The following is a 22,122-nucleotide window of genomic DNA, read 5'->3' as shown; positions in this document are numbered from 1 at the left end:
AGTTTTGCGCGTATGTCACGTCTTACTACATTGCACTAGATGGCTCTGCGTTCGCTGCGTTACGTATAATCGCGTTGTAAGGATGATGGACGTTAATGGAAACGATGTAACAGGCATATAGAAGGTAACACAGCAATTATAGCGCCATTATGGAAACCACAAGTGCACTTAACGCGCGTGCGGCAGGCGCCGAGGATTTTTCAAAAGCCATCGAGGAAAATGGGGAGACGCGTGGTTCATCCAATCTGACAATTTGGCCATATTCAATCTCTCCAGCGAAAATCCTTCCTCCTCGCATTGACCAGTGGCGAAAATTGCAAAAGTCAGATAAAAATTCGATCGATCCATCCGATAATAACGGAGATTAATTAATTTACTGTCAATGTTGTTAGCACGCGCGAGAGATTATTATTATTCTTCGGTCGGAATAAATATGATGGTAGACCGACTTTCTTTAATACCACCACCACCACTCCCCCCCCCCCCCTCTCTCTCTCTCTCTCTCTCTTTCAGCAGGCCAAACTGCTAGAGGAAAAAATAGCTAGACCGTTGAGTAAGGGCCCGGCGCGCGATTCTTTAAACGAGTCACAGAAGAGTGAGTGAGTGAGTGAGAGAGAGAGAGAGGGACGGGCCAATTGTTTCCAAGCAATTAAACTGCCGGAACTTTTGCCGTTAAAAGTTTTGCCCGCAGCCGGCCCGAGTTCTTTCCATTTTTCAGCGCATTATACTGTGCCATAAAAAATCAAGGAGAAAGTTTGAAGGATAATTCGTTGGTTGAAATCTACGCCAATTCAACGTTCTGCCGCACGTGTCCGAGACGATCGATCTCCCATTTTAACAACGCACTGTCAGCGGCGGCGAGCCAGCGAGCTGTGTGCCTCTCCTCTGGACAAACGGTCGAGCTTGGCCGAGGCAGAAAAATTCCTCTCAATGTGCATAATCATGGCTGCTTCCAGAAGAAATTCGTCCATCTCCGAGGACCGAGTGACTCGCTGCCGATAACAATAGGCCGAGAGTCGTCTTACTGCTACAACATAACCTATAAGAGCGCCCGAAAGACGCTGTCTGTCTCAGGGCGTACTATCAGCAGGTGTCTTATCAATAATCACGCTGGAGAGTGTAGTAGTGGTGTAAGTGGAGAGAATTACAGTGAAAGGCTTGAGCTTGGAATAATCGACAAAGTCCAGTTTGCGATCCTGCATGAATTCGACCGGCATGCTGTCCTCGGGAAAGTCGGCACGTGCCACCAGAGGATAAAAGGTCTGAAAAATAGAGTTATAGGATTTCATATGAGAAGGCTCCGATGGTTCAACGGTCGATAAGGTGAAAAGAGTGGTGGTACTTACGAGAGCTGGCCAGGGGACGGTGTTGGGAACCGGCGTCGAGCCCCTGAGAGTCTTCCCGTTGATACGCGGTTGGTGGTGGTGGTTGTTGTTCGAGTGATGATGGTGCTCGATGGCGATTAGACTGGAGTGCTGCCTCGTGTCCGGCCTCTCCGCCCAATAGAGTCCCTTCTCCACCAGGAAGAACGAGAACAATGAATCTCTGTGAGGCGACAGCCACTCTCTCCTCTGCCACTCGACGTCATCGTACTCCACCAGTATCTGTGCACCAACAAGAGCGAATCGTTAGATGGTTTCAACTTGTGCTGCTTCGCTACCCTGTGGCTGCCTTCCTCGCGCGCGCCAACAGTCGAGAGACGAGCCACCGCGCCACGAGTGTGAAATCAATGTCCCCGCAGGATTTTACGCGGGAAAAGATGCTTGGTTGAGCCGGGGAGCATCAGATGGCGGTAGCTGTCGGAGTAGGAGAGAGAAAACGATCATGGCCGCCGTTGGCGTGCGACGCTGGCCCCGCCTCTTGGCAATGGCCGACACCCCGTAACGGTTTCCATGCCAACCGAGTCGGCGGCCATCTTGCATCTCCACGACCTACCGCAATCCTCGCTCCCCGCCAATCCACCCCCTCCAGTATCTATATACAGTGCACAACAGCTTCTTTCAAATTCACAACCGAATCGCTTCTCCGCTCCAACGAAAAAAGACTGGCGCGTAGAAGCGTGGCCCGGTGGTAGAAGAGAGTTTCCAAAAATGCCAATCCGATTATCGACGAAAATTATCGTATTATTGGCTTATCCGTGCTCTTCTCCCGAATCAACTTTCGGTCGAATGTACAACATAAGAGTCGAGCAGTCCGAGCAGTTTTAGGCAAAATTTGCCATATATACGAATAGCGCGCTGTACCGGAGAGAGAAGGATGTTCGATAGCGATCAAGTGGGTGGAGACGGAGCGAGGAAAACACATGGAGATATCGATCGAGGGAATCCGATAACTCGGTCGCGGCGTGCATGCTGCAATTGCGCGCGCGCGCGCGCGCTACGTCCGTCGGTGTTTTACGTATATAGCAGCTCTGTAATACGTGTAGGTATAATATATACGTGTGTGTGCCGTCCGCCCGTTATTACGCAAGTGTCCATTAACTGTTACGTTCCTGAGGTACACACGTAAAAGTACAGAAAAGAAGCCAAGCGAGTCTCCTGTTTCTTGCGTGAATCTTGTTTGGTCTTTGACACGTGCCGATGGAATATTCCAGCACTTGCACTTTTTCCCCGTTATCCTCGTCTCTTATTCGTGCACCCTTGGTTAAAGCCGAGGACAGCGGGCGAATGCTCTCTCGCTGGGATTTCAAAGCGACGAGGATCGAGCCCACTCACGGAGCGAGCGAGCGAGACGAGGAGAAATTGTTTTCCCGCGTATTTTCCGCCAGTGGATGAGGTTGTTGCGAGAGACGGGCGCGCGCGGTGCGAGATCGAGACTTTCCCTCCGTCCTCGTTCGACCAAAGCGCCAATACATTCACTATACGCTTTCCCCCACCACCACGTACCCCGGCTTCCTTCAGCATTTTACGCGCATTCTACGTATTCCGATTCTGCCGTCTCTACTGCTCTCTGTCGCGCCACGCCACGCCACTGTGTGTGTGTGTGTGTGCGCGCCGAATTACCGATCGTCCAACCAACCACGATGCGATTTATGCCGCGCGAGAACGAAAGAAGGAACCTTGAGAAAGCGTCCTTTAGCCAATTCTTATCGCGAGAATATATAGCGCAGGTCGCGCGAGAGTTCACTCGAACGCCGATTAGATAACGAGCAAGCGTAATTTTCGGATATGCCCATTGAGCCGTAGCGCGAACGTCTTGGAATATTTGTAAAATTGCCAAGTCCCGAGGACGACGATTACGAAGGATCGAACGTGTGCGAGCGCGTGTCTCGTTGGTCCGCAACTTGCATGCTTGACGCGTACAAGTTAGCAAAGGAGGTGGTGGAGGTAGAGGAGGGGGAGGCAAACTCCTCTCAATGCCGAGTCACCGAAGGCGCGCAATAACGGGATTGATGGAGGCTTTGCCTCTCAGCCTTTCCCTTTCAACATTGTCGTCGTTGTCACCCAACTATCAACCTGCAGTCACTAACCTCGGGCCCCCCGACCCAATAAACACCTTCCCCGCGCACGCGGACAAGAACAACCTATAACGAGCGCAAAATGGTAGCAGATTCCTTCGAATATCCCTAATAGAAATTGCGCGATATGCCTTGGCAGTGTGCGATTGGCATGGGTGCAGATTTTCCGTAAAATTTCACAGCCATCCTCTCTCGTTTCTCCGCCGTAGTCCGGCTAAAGAGAGAGCGACGCGAGACGGTGATGATGGCTCGCGCGGTACGTTGCGAGTGGCCGGAGGAGGCCCTTGCCGAGAGCTCGGCGCACCCGACTATTTTCTTTTCCTCTTATTCGCTCCACGCGCGTCAGCATCAACGCTGCCACATCAGCTGCACTATCGGGCGAATTCTCCCTCTGCTAATTTCCCATCCACCCGCTGCTCGCGATTACTCGTTAAAATTTATTGCGCGTGCAATTCTCAAACGAGCTTCTCCCAAATTAAGCCGAGGGAAACGAGTAGAAGGGCCGGTGTAAGGGCTCCGGCCCCAGAAGAGACTCGGCCAAGGAGGTCGGTCGGGGCGCGTTATTGTTGCAAAGTGCTCGGCTGCATGCTATGCCTCTTTCAACGCTTAAAAAAAGCCATCCGAAAACGGAACACTCGCCGCACTTTCACCCCTTTAAATTTGCAAATGTTTGTGCAATGTCGAACGGATAAAAAATATATACATGCTCGTCTATAAGGAGAGAAAAGGGAGGAAATGTAAGCATTTCCTCGCAGCGCGATGAGTCTCTCGGCGGATTTTCATTCGTGAATCCTTCGAGTCAGGTTGCGCAATTGGAGCTTTATGATTCGTTATGGTTTGGTTTCATTGCGAACGCCAGAGGTAATTAAAAGTAATAAGGGAGAAAAGTGGGGAAAGGCGGCGCGCGCCAACTTTCCTCCCGCCAATTGAATTATTTTCACTTGATACTGTACCATCCATTTTCATGGACCAATTACACGCGTATGTTGATTCCAATGCTCCGATGCACGTTCATAGCTCGACTACAATTTATCTTTCTGCTCATCCATAATATTTCAACGAACGCAACTTTTTCGTCCTTCCTCGACTCGATCGCTATGTACGATGGAAGAAAGTCCGTGCGCTTTTAGCCCGCGCGTGAAAAATGCATGTATCGGGGGGAATGAGAGATTCTTCGAGTGTTGACAACGGGTGCACGCGTGCACGTATGCAGGATGCTATATGGATTGGAGAGCGACAAACGCAAGGTCAAGCGCGGCGGCCTCCAACTTCCGCTGGTGTTTCAAGTCGCACGGACGCAAACAAACATCGAGGAACGGACAGACGGAGAGCAGACCACACACGCACACACGTGTACAAACGCACGAGTATATATAAGAGCTTGCGAGCGCGCGCGCGCGCGCAGATCCTCCTCCTGCGGACACATCGAATCCACAACCTGTACACGTACACTCCATCTAATCGAGCCACTAATCCTTCCTCTCCTTTCCATTTGCCATGTATTTCCCGCCAAAACAGCGCTTATCCGCGTGAATTTCACAATCTATTCGTAAGCTTATCCGATTAGTCGTTCTCGGAACGAGCCAGAGCAATTCCGAGAAATTTGGCGCGACGTAGAAGGAGAAGAAGAGGAAACCAACTAATGAATAGAAGAAGCGAGCCCATTGGACATTGATAAGAATTGGCCCGAAGCAGCTGTTCAAGTATCGACGCGAAAACTATCGATGCTCCGGTTCAAGTTGCAAGGTCTCCCGCGGCGACCAGATACCGTCGTGCAAACTCTTGCGCAATAAACATATATATATATATTATTTATAGAGAGAGAGAGAGAGAGCACTTGCTTCTCAGAAACCACAAATCCGTTACGACAATAAAAGTATATATATATATATATATATATATATATATATATAAAAATAAATCAATGAAAAAAGATAAGACGCCTACGAGTAAATAATAGTTGTGCGCCATAAAAAAAGGCGGGTGGGTCATGGTGCGGGAGAAGAGACGAGTGATGGTGCCTATCGCAAAAAGACGAGAGAGACAGAAGGGTGGAAAAAAGGCAAGTATCCGAGAGGAGACAGGAAGAAGGTTCAATAGTTTGGCCGTTGGATCATGGCAGACAGCAGGGAGATGGACAAAACTTGGCCCGTCCGTGGAAGATCAGATATGGACCCCTTTAACAGACTGGAACTGTAATATGGGCCATTCAAGCCGATAGTACAATATTTCCTTTGCCCGATGTTTACTTACAACCACCGCGGTGTGTCTCTAAACCCCGTAATCAGCCTCTCTCAATAACAATAATAAGTCCGCGCGCGCACCACGCTTCTTCTGCACCGCTCATCCGACAATTTCGAAATTTCTCAGCCCGAGCCAAATTTCAGCCCCCCGGTACACGTATTGCTTACATTAGCCAAGGAAGATTCCTCGCGAGAGAGAGAAAGCAAGAAAAAAAGAAAGAAACTTTTCTTTTTTTGCTGTTGCTGCTGCTGCTTCTTCTTCTCCTCCTCCTCCTCCTCTCGTGCGGTATATTTCATCTCTCGCCCATACACACCAAACGATAAGCTCGCGATACATTAACTTTTTCGCAAGAGTCGGCAAATTAATTTTTTCCTCCAACATTTTTATCGTCCAGCAGCTCTTTCTTGTTTTTTAACACGTATAAATCGAGTTTACGTTTGGAAACGAAAGAAATGTGTGCGTGAGAGCGTAAAGATTTCAATGGCGCGTATCTCGTGTAAAGTGCAAATGGGAGAGCTTGTGGAAACTAGGCTTCGCGTTAAGAAATCGATAGGGCAGACCGGCTAGCGAGCAACACTCGTTCGATGCTCGACTTTAATTCTTATTTGCTTCGTCCAATCCGAGACGCGCCTATTTACCCTGTCCGCACTCTCCCACCCCCTCTCATACTACAGAGAGGCTTGACGAAAACTGCGAATAAACATATAATAATGTTTCACCCTTGGAATAATTCTTTGTTATTATTGCGATCGTAAGAAAAAAAAAGAAAAGGAGAGGAGAGCAGAGCGAGAGTAGGATTTTTGTACGCGTATATATATATATATAAGCGAGGAGGAGAGCATGTGTGATAGCGGTGCCGCAGCCCGCAGCAATATTCTATGGACGGATAGAGTGGCTAAATGGAAAAACGAGATTCGTCTGGAGTCGCTGGCTGGCGATTCCATAAATCGGTCCTAGACATTCCCGCAGGAGAAAGGGCCAAGTTTTATGGCTCGCCGGGAGAGAGAAAATCCCGAGGAAAATATGGAAATCCGAGAGGAAGGAAAAAACGCGGAGAGCAAGCCTGGTTAACTCGAGTGTTCTTCGCTCCTGCTGTACCGCCACGCCGTCGAGGCTAGAAAAAATTATGAAAAACCCTCGAAAGAAAGAAAGAAGAAAGGGGAGGAAAAAAAAAGAGAGAGACAAGGGGTCCCCTGCGGCTTTATTAAGGAGGGGGGGGGGGGAGAATGCCACGTATAAACACTCTCATATTTTCCTATACGCATATAGGAGCGAAGGAACAACGCGTTTTTTACTATACAGGAGGAGTGGAATGGGAGGGAGGGAGGGGGGGGGGGGTAAGATGTAAAATTTAGCAATCGCCAGCTGTAAGATGAAAACAAATGCGATTTGCGAAGAAAAATGGTATATTTGGAAGCGGTACGGCCGTATCTGGGCGTTGCCCGATAAAGCGACTGGCCGTCAGGCAGGGGCTGCGGGGGTGGCGCAGGTTGATGGCCGTCGAGAGGGAGGGAGGGAGGGTCGTCCAGGGTGCGCGCAGCCGGATTCGTTTTAATCAAACCTTCCCATTCACCTCCCAACCCTCTGGCCGGCGACTACTCGCGGTACACGATGCTTCGGATATTTCCTCCTACGTGTCCATCCACTGGCTCATCGTCCCTCAAAGAAAATATTTTTCCTTCTGATTCTGCCACACCCTGTATATAGCTCTCCCTCCCCCACTCTTCAAATTCACGCTCCTCTATACCTCCTTTCTCTCTCCCTCGTAAGATTAATCATCGAAAAGAACAATATTGCAGCACCCCGTGACTATATACATATATATATATATATACATATAGGACCCTCCTGAAAAGGTGAGAGGGATTCGAAATTGGGCAGAGAAAAGGATGTAAAGAGCTTTGCGATCGCAAGTTTTGCTTGGAGGGAAGGAAAGGTTTGTTTTGGCCGGCGTTGAAATTCTGATAGTTCCCCTTTAAAAAGCCGGGGTGATGTTCCATCCCCGTGCGAGCACGAGCCATTCAGTTGTAGCGTGGCAACCCCGCCCTCCTGCAGAGGGTGCGAAAGCTGCCTGCGAGGCACGCATAATTTAAGCCATTATCGATCCTAGCCTCTCGCGCGCCAAATTCTCTCTCTCCCTCTCTCCTCCCGGCCACGCCGATAACAATTGCACTCGCGAGAGAAAAACAGAAATGCTTGCTAGAGAGAGAGAGAGAGAGAAGAACACACGACAAGAAGCGTTCGTTCGGCTTGAAATTTGACAGGCTTTTTCTTCTCATCTCGTCTCGCTCGCTGACGATTAATTAAAAGCCAGCAACGTCGTCGTAGTTCGTCGTCCACGGACGGAAAGCTGGCCGCGGCTATTAAATGGCTCACCGTGCATCGTCCGGCCGTCTCTCTCTCTCTCTCTCAGTCTCCGAGATTTCTCGTCGCTCATTGCCAGCATAATGACGCTGCGCTCGCTCTAGCAGCAGCCCTATGCAAGACTCGTTTAATGGAAAAGCATCGAGTCTAAAGAAGCGACAGAGAGAGAGAGAGAGAGAGAGAGAGAGAGAGAGAGAGAGAAGCTAAGAGGCCTATATAGGTGGCTGGCACGAGAGCTTTCGACCAGCCTCGCTATATGCAATATTTTTTCTTTTTCCTTTCTTTCTTTTATCGAATTTCCAAATGAAAACTCGGCATTGATGCTTTGGCCGTAGCTTCCTCGAAAGCTCGAGGAGAAAGAGCGCTTTTTTCAAGGCAATCAGCCGTGGTGATTAAAGTGGAACGAGGCATCGCAACCCCGTAACCCCCGCGTCCCCCACGGCGTAGCCCGCAACGCGCGCGCCCCGCGGTTTTCGCGATATATACTCGCGATGCAGGCCACGCGCGCCGTAAACAAGGTCAGGAACCGGATAAGAAGCGCCCGCGATGCCTCCCGAACGGGCCCATCTCGCGCGAGCGCGTGCGCACAAGCGCAAACGCACTTCTCTCGACCGATCGATAAATAGTAATCTTTGGCGAATCTTGTTGCAATTTGGAGATAGCAAAAAACTCATAATAGAATATACTATATATACGAGTGTGTGAATTAACCGAATAGAACCGTAGGCGAGTCGAAAGCTGCATCGTCCAACCGAAGAAAGTAAGCAACGTGGAAAAGTATTGGTGGTGGTGCGCGTGTGTAAACCATATATATGCAGGAGTGGATATACGATGAGACGGGACAGGAATATAGTCGAGAGAGAGAGAGAAGAGTTGGAGTGGGAGGAAGGGGAGGTGGGACACGTGCACCGACCGTCTCTATTTTTGTATCCAACTCTTTCGACACGGTCCTCCTCCCCGCCTCCCGCCGCCAACTACGTGGGAGTCCCTGCACTTTTTCTCACATTTCCTCCGACGAGAAACTTTCAAGAAAACCTACCTATTCATCTCTTGGTATAGGAGAGTATATATTTATACGTACTATACACTATTTATTTCTCCACATTAGAAATACCTCTCTCACTCTCTCGTCCCTTATTTTTGCATATTGCCTTACATACATCCCGTCTGGCCAAAGAAAAACTCTCTCGCGCGCGCGCGATTCTCGTCGGACAGCGATAAATCTATCCCCTCGTTCTCGCTTTTATCACTCTCCTGCGTGTAGCGCGAGAATCGAGAGAGAGTGAAACTTGAAAATTGCCGAGAAAATAGAATGGATGGGAAAAAAGGCAACGACGACAAAGGAAATGATCAAAATTATTGACGAAAGCTTTCACAGTGACTGAAAAAGGATCACCCAGAAATTATACTTGTGGTTTCTCTCTGTGCTCGGCGAATATACTACATACATGTACATATATATATATATATATATAGTGATAGAGTTGGGATAGTCGGGGATGATGATGAGAGAGGAGAGAGGATCGAGCTAGGTATCTAAGGAAGGCGAGTATGGAAAAAGTGGGAAAACTGAAAGAAATTGCGGAAAGAGAGAGAGAGAGAGAGAGAGAGAGGGGCAAAAGTGTGGAAGAAGGGCAATGGGAGGGATATTGAGAAGAGCGAGAGTTGCCATGGTGACCATCAAAGGCACCGATCAGACACGCCGAGGGATGAAGTAGCCTTTATCGTAAACTTTGTTAGAGAGTGCAGAAGCTACCGCCAAGCGGAAAACACACGCCATGTATCTTATTCCTTCCTATACATGTATATATATATATAGCTCCCTTTCTTTCTCTCACTTTCAAAAGTCTCGTTTAATTGTTGACCTTTTTCGAGAAACATCAATGGCAGTCTACACGCATACATATATATATATATATATATATACGTAGGAGGATCCCATGATTGCAGTCCTCCTGGCGTCTACCAATTAATCCCCCCCCCCCTCCCCCTCTCCTATTATATACCAACGCCACCGCGCGCGAGAACTTTGTCTAGAAAGTTCATCCCCGTTGAAACGTTTGAAAACCCGGGGCAAAAGTTTGCCGAGGAAAACTCCGCTGACTATTCATGAAAACTAAATTTATATTTGACGTATCCAGCGTCCAAGACCAAGGTCAAAGCATTTGCAAAAGGCGAATGACGCGACGAAGCTCGAGGGTTGAAAATGTAAGAAAAAAAGAAGTCTGTGGTAGTTTTAGAGTTTTAAAATAGCTAAGAGTAGAGAGAGAGAGAGAAACAGCGGCGACATTCGCGTATACGCACTTGGAATAGTTTGAGGAGAGAAAGAGGGTTAAGCAAAGAGACAGTGGTGTATATAGAGTTTGCAATGTGGGTCAAAGGGCTGCTATGATCAATAATTCCCTGCCCTACACACTTTTCCTCTGTCGATTTTATAAAACTTTATTCCTCCTTCCTGCACCTCTCCCTCTCACACACACACACACACACTGTACTTTCTTCCTCTCGCGCACTATCCATCAGTCGACTGCAATTTTTACATTAATAATTCAATCCAGATGGCCAGCAGCAGCAGCAGCAGAAAGAGAGCTTTTCCATCCAATCTCCAGCCGAAGCCTCGCAGCTTCTTTTTTAACTCTACCACCCCCCCCCCCCCCCCCCACTCCTCTCCCCTCCCTACATTTTGCAAGATCCCAATGAAAAAGAGAGAATTTCATTTGAATATATAAATCTAGTCGACACCACCGGTGACCGCGAATAATTCCTCTGAATTATAATAATACTGCCGCAAGTATAAGAGTGCTGGTGCTGGTGCATCGCTCGTGGGTCTCCAAACCAAAATAGAATATGACTTTTTAAGAGCGAGAACTCTCTTGAAGAATTATGGATGCGCTAGTCTCGTTGCTTCGCGAAAATAAACAGGATCAAAGAGGAACTGGCCATATATCACAGATGATAAAAAATATTCCCTAGGTCGAATTTCACTCCTCGCTTTCTTCCAATCGGTCTATTCTTTTTCTCCCTAGCTTTGACGCATCCTCAAATTCATTAATCCACCATAAGCTATGCATATATAGTTAATTATATCATATACGGAGCGCATGTCTGTGAAACGTGAGATCCTCTAAATACTTGAAGCAAAAGAGAGTTCTTTGACAGCACTCGAAGGTCAGTTTTGCTTATTTAAATTATAGAATCCTCCAGTTTTTCTCATCTCTAGAGTTTTCCGAAAAACCATGGCATTGAATCGATCGTTTCATTCAATCGTCCACTAGACACATCGAATTGAAATTGCACAGAGGTGTGTGCGTGTGTATGGCTGAAACAGTATTCACGGTCGCTACACATACACGCAGATTAGTTGCTCGCACATTATAATTTAAAAATCGCCTTATCCATTGATAAATTCGATAGAGTTTTTCGGAAAGCTCTCGAGATAAGCTGCGAGACTTGGGCCAAGAAAGATAGTGAGTTGCATTTACAAAAATCAAGGTGAACCTTGAAATAATCTTGTAAAACTTTATCCTAGGTTAAACATAGATGCAATCTGATATAGATTTTAAAAACTACCGTTTATGTACTCGGCACAGATTTGTTTTGTGTAAAATGCTTGGTTTTCGAGATCCTCTGCCGTTCCGACCCTTTTCGGGCATCTCGTATGCATGCATATTGTATATACACGTCCATATAGGCGTAGGTTGTATAGGAGTATGAATGGTTCGCTGTATTATAAGCATGCATATTCGTGCCACGTAGCTTCTTGCCATTCGTTGGAGAGCGATAGGTTTGAAAGCGTCGAAAAAAGGTCAGCAAAAGGCCTGAAAGAAATTGGAGCGTGCACTTTTAACACGCGTCTTCTCTTCCTTTTTTTCTCCGTTACTATCCACCAACACCACCACCAGCAGTAGCAACGATGGGGACAATAATAATTCTGCGTGTGCCATTTGTTTTTAGCAAGAGAATAGACTATAGAGAATCTACACACGTACATAATATACATGCAAATATCGAGCGGCGATTTGAAAAGGAAGGTAGAAGAGAAAGAGAAAAAAGTGTACGTCGTGCGAGCGAATGCTACGCAATTATAATCGGCGAGTATAAGAATCGTTGATCGCGGAGCCGCGCACTCGCCAGAATTAGGCCGACGTGGTGGTTCGAAAGTTGGAAAATTTCGAGCAGCTTATTTTGCTGCAAGCGTAAACGTTTATATACATATATATATATATATATATACGGTAGAGTTGCGTGCGCGTGTGTGTGTAGGGTCGTCGCCACGCTTGGTGCACATGTCGGGGGTCAGTGACCCTCTCGCACACAGCTGTGACATAACGCGCGCAAACACGCACAAATACCAGCAAGCTTTCTCAAATTACGGTGCATCCCTGCAGCGAGGATGCCCCCGTCCACCTCCCGGCCACCTCCACCAAACCAGAAAAATTCCTCGGTATTTTTCTCGATTGCGAGCCTCCTACGCCAAATCTTTCAAGGGAACAAAATTCTTCGTTCAACTTTTATTAGCGCGTCGCGCAGGTAGACTATACATACGTTACTAAAAATACACGATCGTATCGAGAGACGATTAGGACCAAGAGAAGAATAATTATTTTGAATATATATAGGAGGTAGAAAACACGACGTTCGGATACTCGCGGTAATGTGTATTTATAAGTAAAGTTCTCCACGTGTGTCCGGTTATCCCGATGGCTTTTTTCTTCCTCTCAACATCTCGCCGAGGCAAGGTCGACTAACTGTATTGGAGATAGCTGCATACATGCTTGGCGCGCGCGCGCTCGCGCGAACGAACGGACGAAGGCAGAAAATTCTGCTAGTTTTGCCTTCGTTCCCTCTTACAATAACCTCGTCGAGATCGAACCGGCGCTAGCTCCTATGACGCATTCGCGCTGCTGGAGAAATATACATCGCACCTATCGACACGGTCGCAGGAGGGCGAAAGGATTCATAAATACAGAGGAATAATTAAAAGGCTCGTAGAAATTTTTCGAGACGATGCTATAGATGTACGGATGCACGAGTTGCTCCGCTATAGGTCCTTGCGGGAAGGTTTCGCAAGGGAGCGCGTCCCGACCAGTGTGAAGTTAGCACCCCAAATTTTAAAAATGAAAAAAAAAAACAAAAAGTTCTAGTAGCACTTGGACAAATTCTACAGTTCCTCGCTATTTTTCGAAAAAGTTCTGGAGATTGAACTTGGAAAACTAAAAAGATGATTTACGGTGCCAACTTCACTTTCTCTAATATTCAAACGCTTCTATCCTTCAAACTAAAAGTCCTATCGATAAAAACTAACAGACATAGTTGTAGAACCCTTTGGGGTGCCCTAAGAATTCCCACGAGATTGCCTGGAACTGTTAAACAATTTTTTTTAATTTTCGATTTTTAACCAGAGTTCTGTAGGATCCCCAAAAAGTTCTATAACTATGTTTCATAGTTTTTATCGATAAGACTTTTAGTATGAAGGATAGAAGCGTTTGAATATTAGAAAAAGTGAAGTTGGCAACCCAAATCATCTTTTTACAGTTTTTCTAGTCGAATCTCTAGAACTTTTTTGAAAAATAGCAAGGAACTTTAGAACTTATCCGGGTACTACTAGAACTCTTTGATTTTTTCCATTTTTAAAATTTTGATGTGCCAACTTCACACTGGCTGCGTTCCGTTGGATCGGCTAGTTTACTCCCTCCCTCCCTCTTTCTCTCTCTCTCTCTCTCTCTCGTTCATTTAGCCTGTAACGAAGCGAGAGAGGGCGCATAAGCGCGGGAAATGAGTCCTACGTGCGTCTCAGCCTGTCTTATATCTGCGTAGGAAATCGTAACACTTAAGACGACCCTGGTGACCCGCAGCGACGCACCGCGACTCGACTCGACTCGACTCGACTCGACGGCCAAGCGTCCATCAGTTACGTAAGATTTAAAGCGCCACCGATGCTCGCTCGCTCGAATAAGGGAAAGAAAGCAAAGGAAAGAGATTATCGTCTCTATTCTTGGTCCCGTTTAGCCAAGTTTACGATATAGCGGGGGCTCGTCCCCCTCCTCCCCCTCCTCCTACGTGCATCGCTGTCATAAATGTCGGCCGGCGCGGCGCGGCGCTAGCACTAATGACGTCACGGAGAGTTTATCGTCCCAAGGACGACCGCGTGCCTCGCGCCAACCACCACCACGCGAGAGAATAATGCCACACCCGCGACGTATAGCCAAATGACAACCCAAGTGGTCTTCAAGCGGTACGGAATCCGGCCTCCTCTCCTCTGCTCTTCTTCTTCTGGCCCCATCCTGCAAAGCACGCGGGACCCATCCGACCATTCGTATTCTCCTGCCACGCGCCTTTTGAAAATGAGATATATATATATATATATAGGTACGATCTCTCTGCTCGTTGCTTTTTCAGGATGGGAAGCAATGAGGTCGTCGCGCCAGATAAGCCCTCTAATCGACGATAAGCTCTTCTTATCAGACTCCAGGGTGGCTTTTGCACGCGCTAGCTCGTTCATAAACTTGCATCACCGATCAAACTCGATCTCGTCCATCCCTCCTTCGCTCCCTACTTTTCCTCTACTAATTCAGAGAGAAGACAATCGCCTGCAGATTTTCTACATTAACGAATAATAGTGTAGTGCACGGTGCAGTGGTATTATATATATATACATATGTATAAATAGGGAAGAAAGAGAGTGGTTGTTGGAGCGTCGAGGAAAAGGCAGGCAGCAAGCAGGGCCTTTCGTGGGCCGTTGTAGGGATGCGATGATGTGGAAAAAAAGACAAGTGTAGTGTAGAAAAGGATGGAAAGGGAGGGGGGGGGGTGGAGGTAGAGCGAGAGAACAGGTTCCTGGCGGACCAGCCTAGGCCCCAGGTCACTCACCCAGATTCTACAAACAACCAAACAGCCCATCCCCCTCTCCCTCGCTTCGCTACTATTCTACCTACCACCGGTCTTTCTCCATCTCCCCCTCCCCCTCCCCCGATACCCTTCGCCACGGCATTCTCTCCGTTTCTTTAGGATTCCTCACCCTTCGCACCTCTTGTGCGCGGGTGAAGCACCGCAACGTGGCGGCGGTGGCGGCGGCGGCGGCGTCTAGTAGATTCTGACGAGCGAGGTCACGGTATTAGCGATCCTCTTCAAGGTTGCCAGTCTACCCCCGGACCAACCTATCTCAAATTTCCATCTAGTCCGAGGTTTTTCTTGAAAATTTATTCGCAAAAACTTTATCTTCTTTTTTAGAAATCTCAAGTAAACGGGAATCCATGTTACACACACACACACACACAATATAGATATATGTGTATAAGACGTAAGGTAATATAGGTCTATAATGGGAGGAGGGAGAAGCGAGCGGTGGTGTTGGTGGCGAGGAACGATCATCTGGGTCGCGATGATCCGGGTGAAAGTGCCTCTCGACGGTTAACGGGAGTGTGGAGTGTGCACAGTGTAGACCCCTACGGCAGATCAGCCTCCGTTTTCTGCTGCTCTTGCCGGAAAATCCAACGCGAGACTCTCGTCGAATAAGAGCCAAGAAGAATCGATTAAAATTGGTCTATTATAATGATGCTCTAGGGAACTATTAATTATCAAGGAGAGAATTCGTGTCCCTTGTAGTCTCAGACCCATATACACACACACACACACATATATATATATATAATAAAATTCGAAGCAGCCGCATCCGTTGTTAATGGATATACAGGGTGAATCGATGAAAGCCTCTGGCTAGCACGGCTTCCTCCTCCTCGCGCTCGCTCATTCGACAACTCTATACTATATATATATATATATATATGTTAAATGGATTTTGCACGCTAGATTTTCCAAGCAAGAGTGTAGCATGTATACGTGGTGTGGCGTGGCGTCAGGTTAGGATTATGCAAGTCCGCTTTCTACGCGGGCTTAGAATCTGGGTCGAGCGCAAAGTCATTGTTTACAACGACCAACAAGCAGGGAATCCCCTCGTGCTCTGCTCCGCTCCGCTCTGCTTTTCTTTCCATATCTATATATATATAGTCCCTATAAAATGCCTCATCTCTCTCTCTCTCTCTCTCTCTCTCTCTTGCTCTCTGTCTCTGTGTACGTGTGCATTCAGTGTTGCTGCAGGATGGAAACTCAAAGATCAATTACACAATTTGTCAGGATACTCGACAATTCTGGAAAGAAGATATATATATATATATATATATAGAGAGAGAGAGAGAGAGAGAAACGAGGTTATCAGTCTGCAAGATTTTCCCGCGTAAAATGTGGCTGCGAAGACTAGGAGAGTAGTCTCACGCACACACACACACACGCAATACAAGATGTTGGCTGACCGACGCGACGCAGGAAGAAATAAGAGGGGGTGAAGGGAAGGGGAGGGGGAGAGGCCTCTGGCTGGCTCGCTTTAGGATTCAAGGACGCGTGCCTGCGGAGCAACCGTAGGCCGGGTGCCGGTGGTCTAAGCCGGCCTTCCATCCCTCGATCCACCGACCTCGGGGGCTCAGGAATTTTCGGCAGACCCTCGGCTAATCAACTATTAATTTCACAACCCACCTATACATATAGCTATATATACATAGTATGCTAAAAAACATAAACCGTGTCTCTCTGAGCAACAAACAACGATAAATAAGTTATTTCCGAACATCGAGTCTCTCCTAAAATTTGTACTTGTATATATGAGTGTTGTAATAGTATAATAAAGATGTACGTCATAGAGGAATCCATGCAAATAATAAAGACCGATGCTCGAATTTCGGAAGGACGATTCGTACAACCTCCTATAGCGAGAAAGAGATAGTTACACGAAGAGGGAGAGAGAGAGAGAGAGAGAGAGAGAGGCAACTGTTCGGGACAGTGAGGAGGATCGCGGCCATCAGGGACTCTCCTCTGGTTTTTAGCGGCAACCGAGAGAGCATCCTGCAGAGCGAGAAACGCCGCCAAATCGATTCTCTCTCTCCGAGAGCGAGCAGTTTCTCGCGAGGAAAAAAAATTGTCCGCTCGAAGCAACAACTATCGCTGCAGAAGGAATATCGTGGAAAATTTGACGAGGCTGAAACGACCCGATGGGCATTTGGGTTCGTTGACCCCGCTCTCCAATAAGAGAGGGAGAAAATCCCGAGTGAGAAACGAGGAAACGAGTCCCTCTCTCAAACTTTCGGGACTCGACGCGCGGCCAGTGCGGCCACCACGTGAAATCTCTGCTGAGAAAATCTTCCTTCGGTCTGGATCGGGATCGCTCGGCACGGTTCGCTTTCGCCCGCGGTCCCCGCTGCAAAAAGAAATCTTTCATTAGCCGAAAAACCTACGAGAAAATAGCCGGTGGTTCCCTCCATCGGGCACCGCGAAATTATATATCCTCCTGTCGGTGGCGTGGCGTGGCCTGGCACCCTCCCTCAAAAGATGGAAGTAAGTGGAGAGAGGGGGGGGGGAGGGGAGTCAAAGAGATCCTTTTAAAAATCCATGAACGCCAGTATTTTTGTTTTTTCAAGAGTGAGCAGTATATATATATATATATAGGTAGGAGAAAAAACTTTGTGGTTCTGGCAGTTGTAAAAGGTTAAGCGCAATTACGGTCGATATTATTACTTACAGTGGAATGTTCCATGCAGTTCTTGGTGGCTTAAAGCTCGGTAATTCGACGAGCAGGTATTTATTGGTGGAGCGAAACGCGCGGCTTTCCTCTCGAAAATTAACGACAAACCGGACTTTTTTGCCCGAGCGTAGAAATAGGGGAACCCTAATAAAATTTGGAGAAAAGTACACGCGTGCCGAGAGCGGAGCAGCGAATTCTGCAGAGTTCCATTGCGAAAATGAAATCGAGCGAGCCAACTTGGTCCCATGTATAACCGTACTATAGAGAGACACGTGGAGGCTGCTGCTCCTCGGCCCAGAAACAACCAAACGGTGCTGCCGTGCTCGCGCTCGATCCTTTTGGTGCAAGTGTAACGGTACTCGTGGCCGATGCACCTGCACCACATCGCCTACGGATCGGCCACCGTGCGAGAGAGAGAGAGAGAGAGCGAACATCTGACCGCTAGGTATAGAAAAAACTTCACGAAAAAAAGAAAAAAAAACCACCACCGGTTACCCACAAGGGTGACAATGAGTCTTTTCGATCGTCCCCCGCTCCACCCTCTGTTGAGAAAAAAGGAAAAAATTCCTTCGGAGGTAGAGGAGCTGGGGCACGGAGCACTGCAGCAGGCGTGCCCCTATTATATTCGAGGGAAAAGCAATCGATAAAGAAAGAGCAAACGAGAGGAACATGAAATTCTGACGTATGGAAAGAACGTCAACAACACTAACTCATACACACACATACACACCGGAGACATCAATGAGAGAATTTTAGATTGTTCCATTTTTACCCTCGACTTATTATAGCCGCTTATACCGAACGCTCTGCCCTACTATTCTACTTATCAATCATTCCAAATTCTAATTTTGCGCCAATTTCGATATTCGAGACAATTTTTGAAATAGACGAGAAACTCTTGCCAAACAATTCGCTTCGACTTTCTTATTTTTCGCTCTTATCGATCCTCGTCGCGCGCCCACTATTTTTAAGCCCGTGTCACTGGTTTGAAATTCCCTCAGCCCCACCACCACCTTCTTTCTCCTCGTAGAAGCTGCGAGGTAACTCGAAGAAAGATGCTTAATTGCTGCTATATATAGAAAATAGCAGCGATTAGTCGTTGAAAAATGGATGCGCGAAAATGTTCGGAAGGCCGAGGCTTGGTTTTATCGATCTGGCAAAATGGTCACGAATCCTCGTGTACCGGAAATGAAAGTCACGACTGCGAGCCGGGGATAAACGGCAACGAGCTTTTGCCGTTTCACGATAATCAACGTCTAATTTTTCGCCGGAGAAAAATTGCCTCTGACGAAAATGTGCGGCAAAAAATATAGCTCCGGGCTCGCTTCGTGTTTATTCTTCGTAAGAGCTCTGAATGGTCAAACTTTTCGTTCCAGGGGACCCTCGACGAGTGTACACGGCACTGGCGAAACGAGATGCTCCCCGAATTGACGACAGTAAACGTTTTAATAGGGCATCCTCCGTCGGTTCATAATTTACCAGAGAAAAATCTACAGTTATGCCTAGCTACCTATATATTCTATTGATTGCCGAGAGTCTGGCAAATCCTTGGGGGTGACACTAACGACGCATACGGCACTGGCAACGTGTGTGCGTAGCACGATATAAGTAACCCACGTACTTAAGCGCGGTGTCCTCGAAAACTGAAATAGTTATGACTTGCCGTTGCAATAAAGGTGGAAAAACTCCGACTAAGCAACTCGTTTTACTTTACGTAATCTTGATGAGTCCCGATGCAAAATATTACTACTATATTTCTCTCCCGTTCACTCGTATTTATCGCACATTACCAGCTATCTTCCATCATCATTAGTCACCCCCCCCCCCCCACCCCTTTTTCTCTCGTATTTACACCATTTTCCATTGAATCGTCATACACATCTGACCCTTTTTCAGAAAATCCAAAATAAACAATAGAATAGACGCAACAACAGCACAATTGAAACTTATTCCCTTGTCTCGAAATGATTCACTATTTGTTGCTTCGAGTAAAAGTCGATAAGCGAAAAGTTTGTTTCGATACAATTAGTGAGTCCGTGTTGTTGGCTGGAAAAAAAAAGTAGATGACAAGTGTATAAAAACAGGTGAAAGTTGTTATGGAAGAAACTCGTGGAATCGTTAAGTGCTGTGATATACCGTCGTACGGAATTCGGCTCGATTAGTTTTCGTGGAAAAGCAACGTGCAACGGAGAAGAGGCACTGAACAAAAAAAGAGGTGTGGAGTGGGGAGAGGTAGGAGGGAGGGGGGTGAGCACTCTTGCATCGAATATTGGAATAAGAATTCGCGGGAGCCGTTTTCGCGGAATCGTGCTTTCGCCATAAAGGTCACAACAATGTAAACACAGAAGACACGTTGGCGCCATTGAATTCCTGAAATTTGCGCGCCAACAGAGAAGAACCTTGTCTTCTCGAGCCTCCAATTGAATTAAGCGGCTGATTAAAGGCGAGTGAGCATGAGTTTGCCTTTCTCCCTCTTTGTTTCCATACGAGAAACCTGCCGCAATTCTCTTTACACGATGCACCGAGAGAATTAACGAAGCTCTTGTGCCCACGAATTTTTAGGCATCGTAATTTAAAACTTGTATGGTTTTAGGCGCGCGAGTTTATCAGCGAGGAAAAATATGGCAGATAAAATTCGTGAGATAAGAATCGTCCGACGATTTTTGGGCGATGGTGAAAATTTTGAGCTAACAACAGAGCGTGTAGCGTCTGTCTATAGTATTTATTTACCTGAAGATCGAGGCAGTTGTTATCCCTGTGACTGGCAGCCCTTATCACTCCGGTCCTCCAACCCCATTCACTGATTTTATTCACTTTTAACTTGGAGAAACCACTGACCGATAGGAACCGCTTTCCCACGATCTCCTCGCGAAACTTGTACGCCATATTACGATCTGCGACCACGGCGTGCCGAATCCGCGATTTCGGATCGCCAGCAGCCGGGCCCCTCCTACAATTCCCCTCCTTCGCCCGCTGCCCCTTTTCCTCCTCCTCCTCCCACCCCACCACCAACAAGTCGCCCGATCACTCAGCTTCGAGCACACGGGGATCCGGTCCCCGAGGTTACACACCTTTTCCTTCTCCACCACCGAGAGAAAGCCACGGTACTGCCTGTTTTTCCTTTTCTCTTTTTACCTCTTCCTTTTTTCACCCTCTTTATCCCAAATAACTCGTGAAAACAATAATAACCCACACTTTTCTTCGATCTTTTTCACGTTTCGACACTTTTCTCCCCCCTCTATCTCTCCTTTCCTCTCTCAAGTACACATATACGCTGAATCCCTCCTACTATGTAATCTTAAGAGGCTGCTGACGAAACATTGCCAACGGGACACACTTCTCCTGACTTTTCACGTTTTTCCTCGACGAATTTCTCTTGTCCACTTCGATCTCCCAGCTGGAAAACTGCATTGGTACACTCTTTTCTACGATCTATTCACTCGTTTCACGTATTTGCTCCAGCCAATATCCTATATTGCGTTTTGCGTTCGTTGAAGAAAATCCAGGGTGAATTTTCCGCTTGGTAACAGCGTAAATACGTAAGACAGTGATTAAAGATTAGCTTTTCTATGTACACTGAACACGACGTGGATCGGCTTTATTTTTCCGAAGAACACTTATTTTGTCAAATATACTACATTAATAGGTAAACACAGACCACTAGGCGGCGACCTCTCGAAAACAACGGAACTCTGTTGATCACGCGTTGAACAAAAAAAAAACAGACTCCGCAGGAAGGTACAGTGCGCGAGACGAAACACCAAAAGGCCACTGGTTATTCGCGAAGGCTCGAAAAAACAAACGTTGAGATTTTTTTTAGCAACTTCCGTTAGAGCGGGAATCGAGGACACTTCCGGCCGCTTGATTTTCCAGCGAGAAACCTGCGAGTGTGATACACGATGAATGCTTATCGGGGCTTTCGACGGAGGGAAATTTGGCTTTTGGAGTCTGTCAATGATGGCAGTGGTACTTCCGGTGACAGACAGCGGAACACACAGCGAGGGTTGACGGGAAAAACGGCACTGAGAAACGGTACTAGTGTAACCGTGAGGGTGACACACACATGACCGACCAGCGATATCGCGTAGCGCGCACTGCGGGACGGACGGTAGACGCACGGAATCCTTTCCGCTCACCCCCTCCACCTACACCTCTTCCCGCCAAACCTCACTACCGCCGCCACCTATCCCTACCACTATCGCGCGCGCGCCAACGCACTTGCGCGTGACTCGCCAAGTGTCGGTGAATCAGGGCCGTACGCTTCTTTTCCACTCTGACGGACCCTTTCTAATTGCTATATATACCAACCGCACTCTATCTCGCCTTTCTCGTATCTTCCAAAATTCCACTCACTTGTCTTCAGCAGATTAACAGCGAGTACTCTTTTCTCATTCTTTTCACGAGACTATACCATACGAATTTTTTAATGTTTTCGCCACGAGCGTGATGAATCGTTTTGCTTAGGATGAAAGTGAATTTTGCAAAT

The 22,122-nt window shown here is 47.3% G+C and overlaps 1 protein-coding gene across 1 annotated transcript in view; it reads right to left on the bottom strand.

The window, feature by feature from the left end:
- The window catches only part of Kdm3 (Lysine demethylase 3), a 122,963-nt gene extending 101,256 nt beyond the window's left edge, over positions 1-21,707 (bottom strand). Inside the window, exons 1-3 of the mRNA XM_066731131.1 lie at positions 20,367-21,707; positions 1,347-1,604; positions 1,149-1,262 (exon numbers count right to left, since the gene is read on the bottom strand). Of these exons, the coding sequence (XP_066587228.1) occupies positions 1,149-1,262; positions 1,347-1,604; positions 20,367-20,522 (528 nt within the window). The 5' untranslated portion in view covers positions 20,523-21,707. The remainder of the gene's footprint in view (positions 1-1,148; positions 1,263-1,346; positions 1,605-20,366) is intronic.
- Between the last annotated feature and the right edge of the window lie 415 nt (positions 21,708-22,122).

Source organism: Prorops nasuta, unplaced genomic scaffold (genome assembly GCF_024137725.1).
Source record: "Prorops nasuta isolate Cenicafe-Biocafe unplaced genomic scaffold, Cenicafe_Pnas_1.2 PNAS00008, whole genome shotgun sequence".
In the NCBI taxonomy this organism is placed as follows: Eukaryota; Metazoa; Arthropoda; class Insecta; order Hymenoptera; family Bethylidae; genus Prorops; species Prorops nasuta.
Note: the sequence above shows the minus strand (reverse complement) of the source record. Positions and strands in the feature narration are given on the sequence as shown.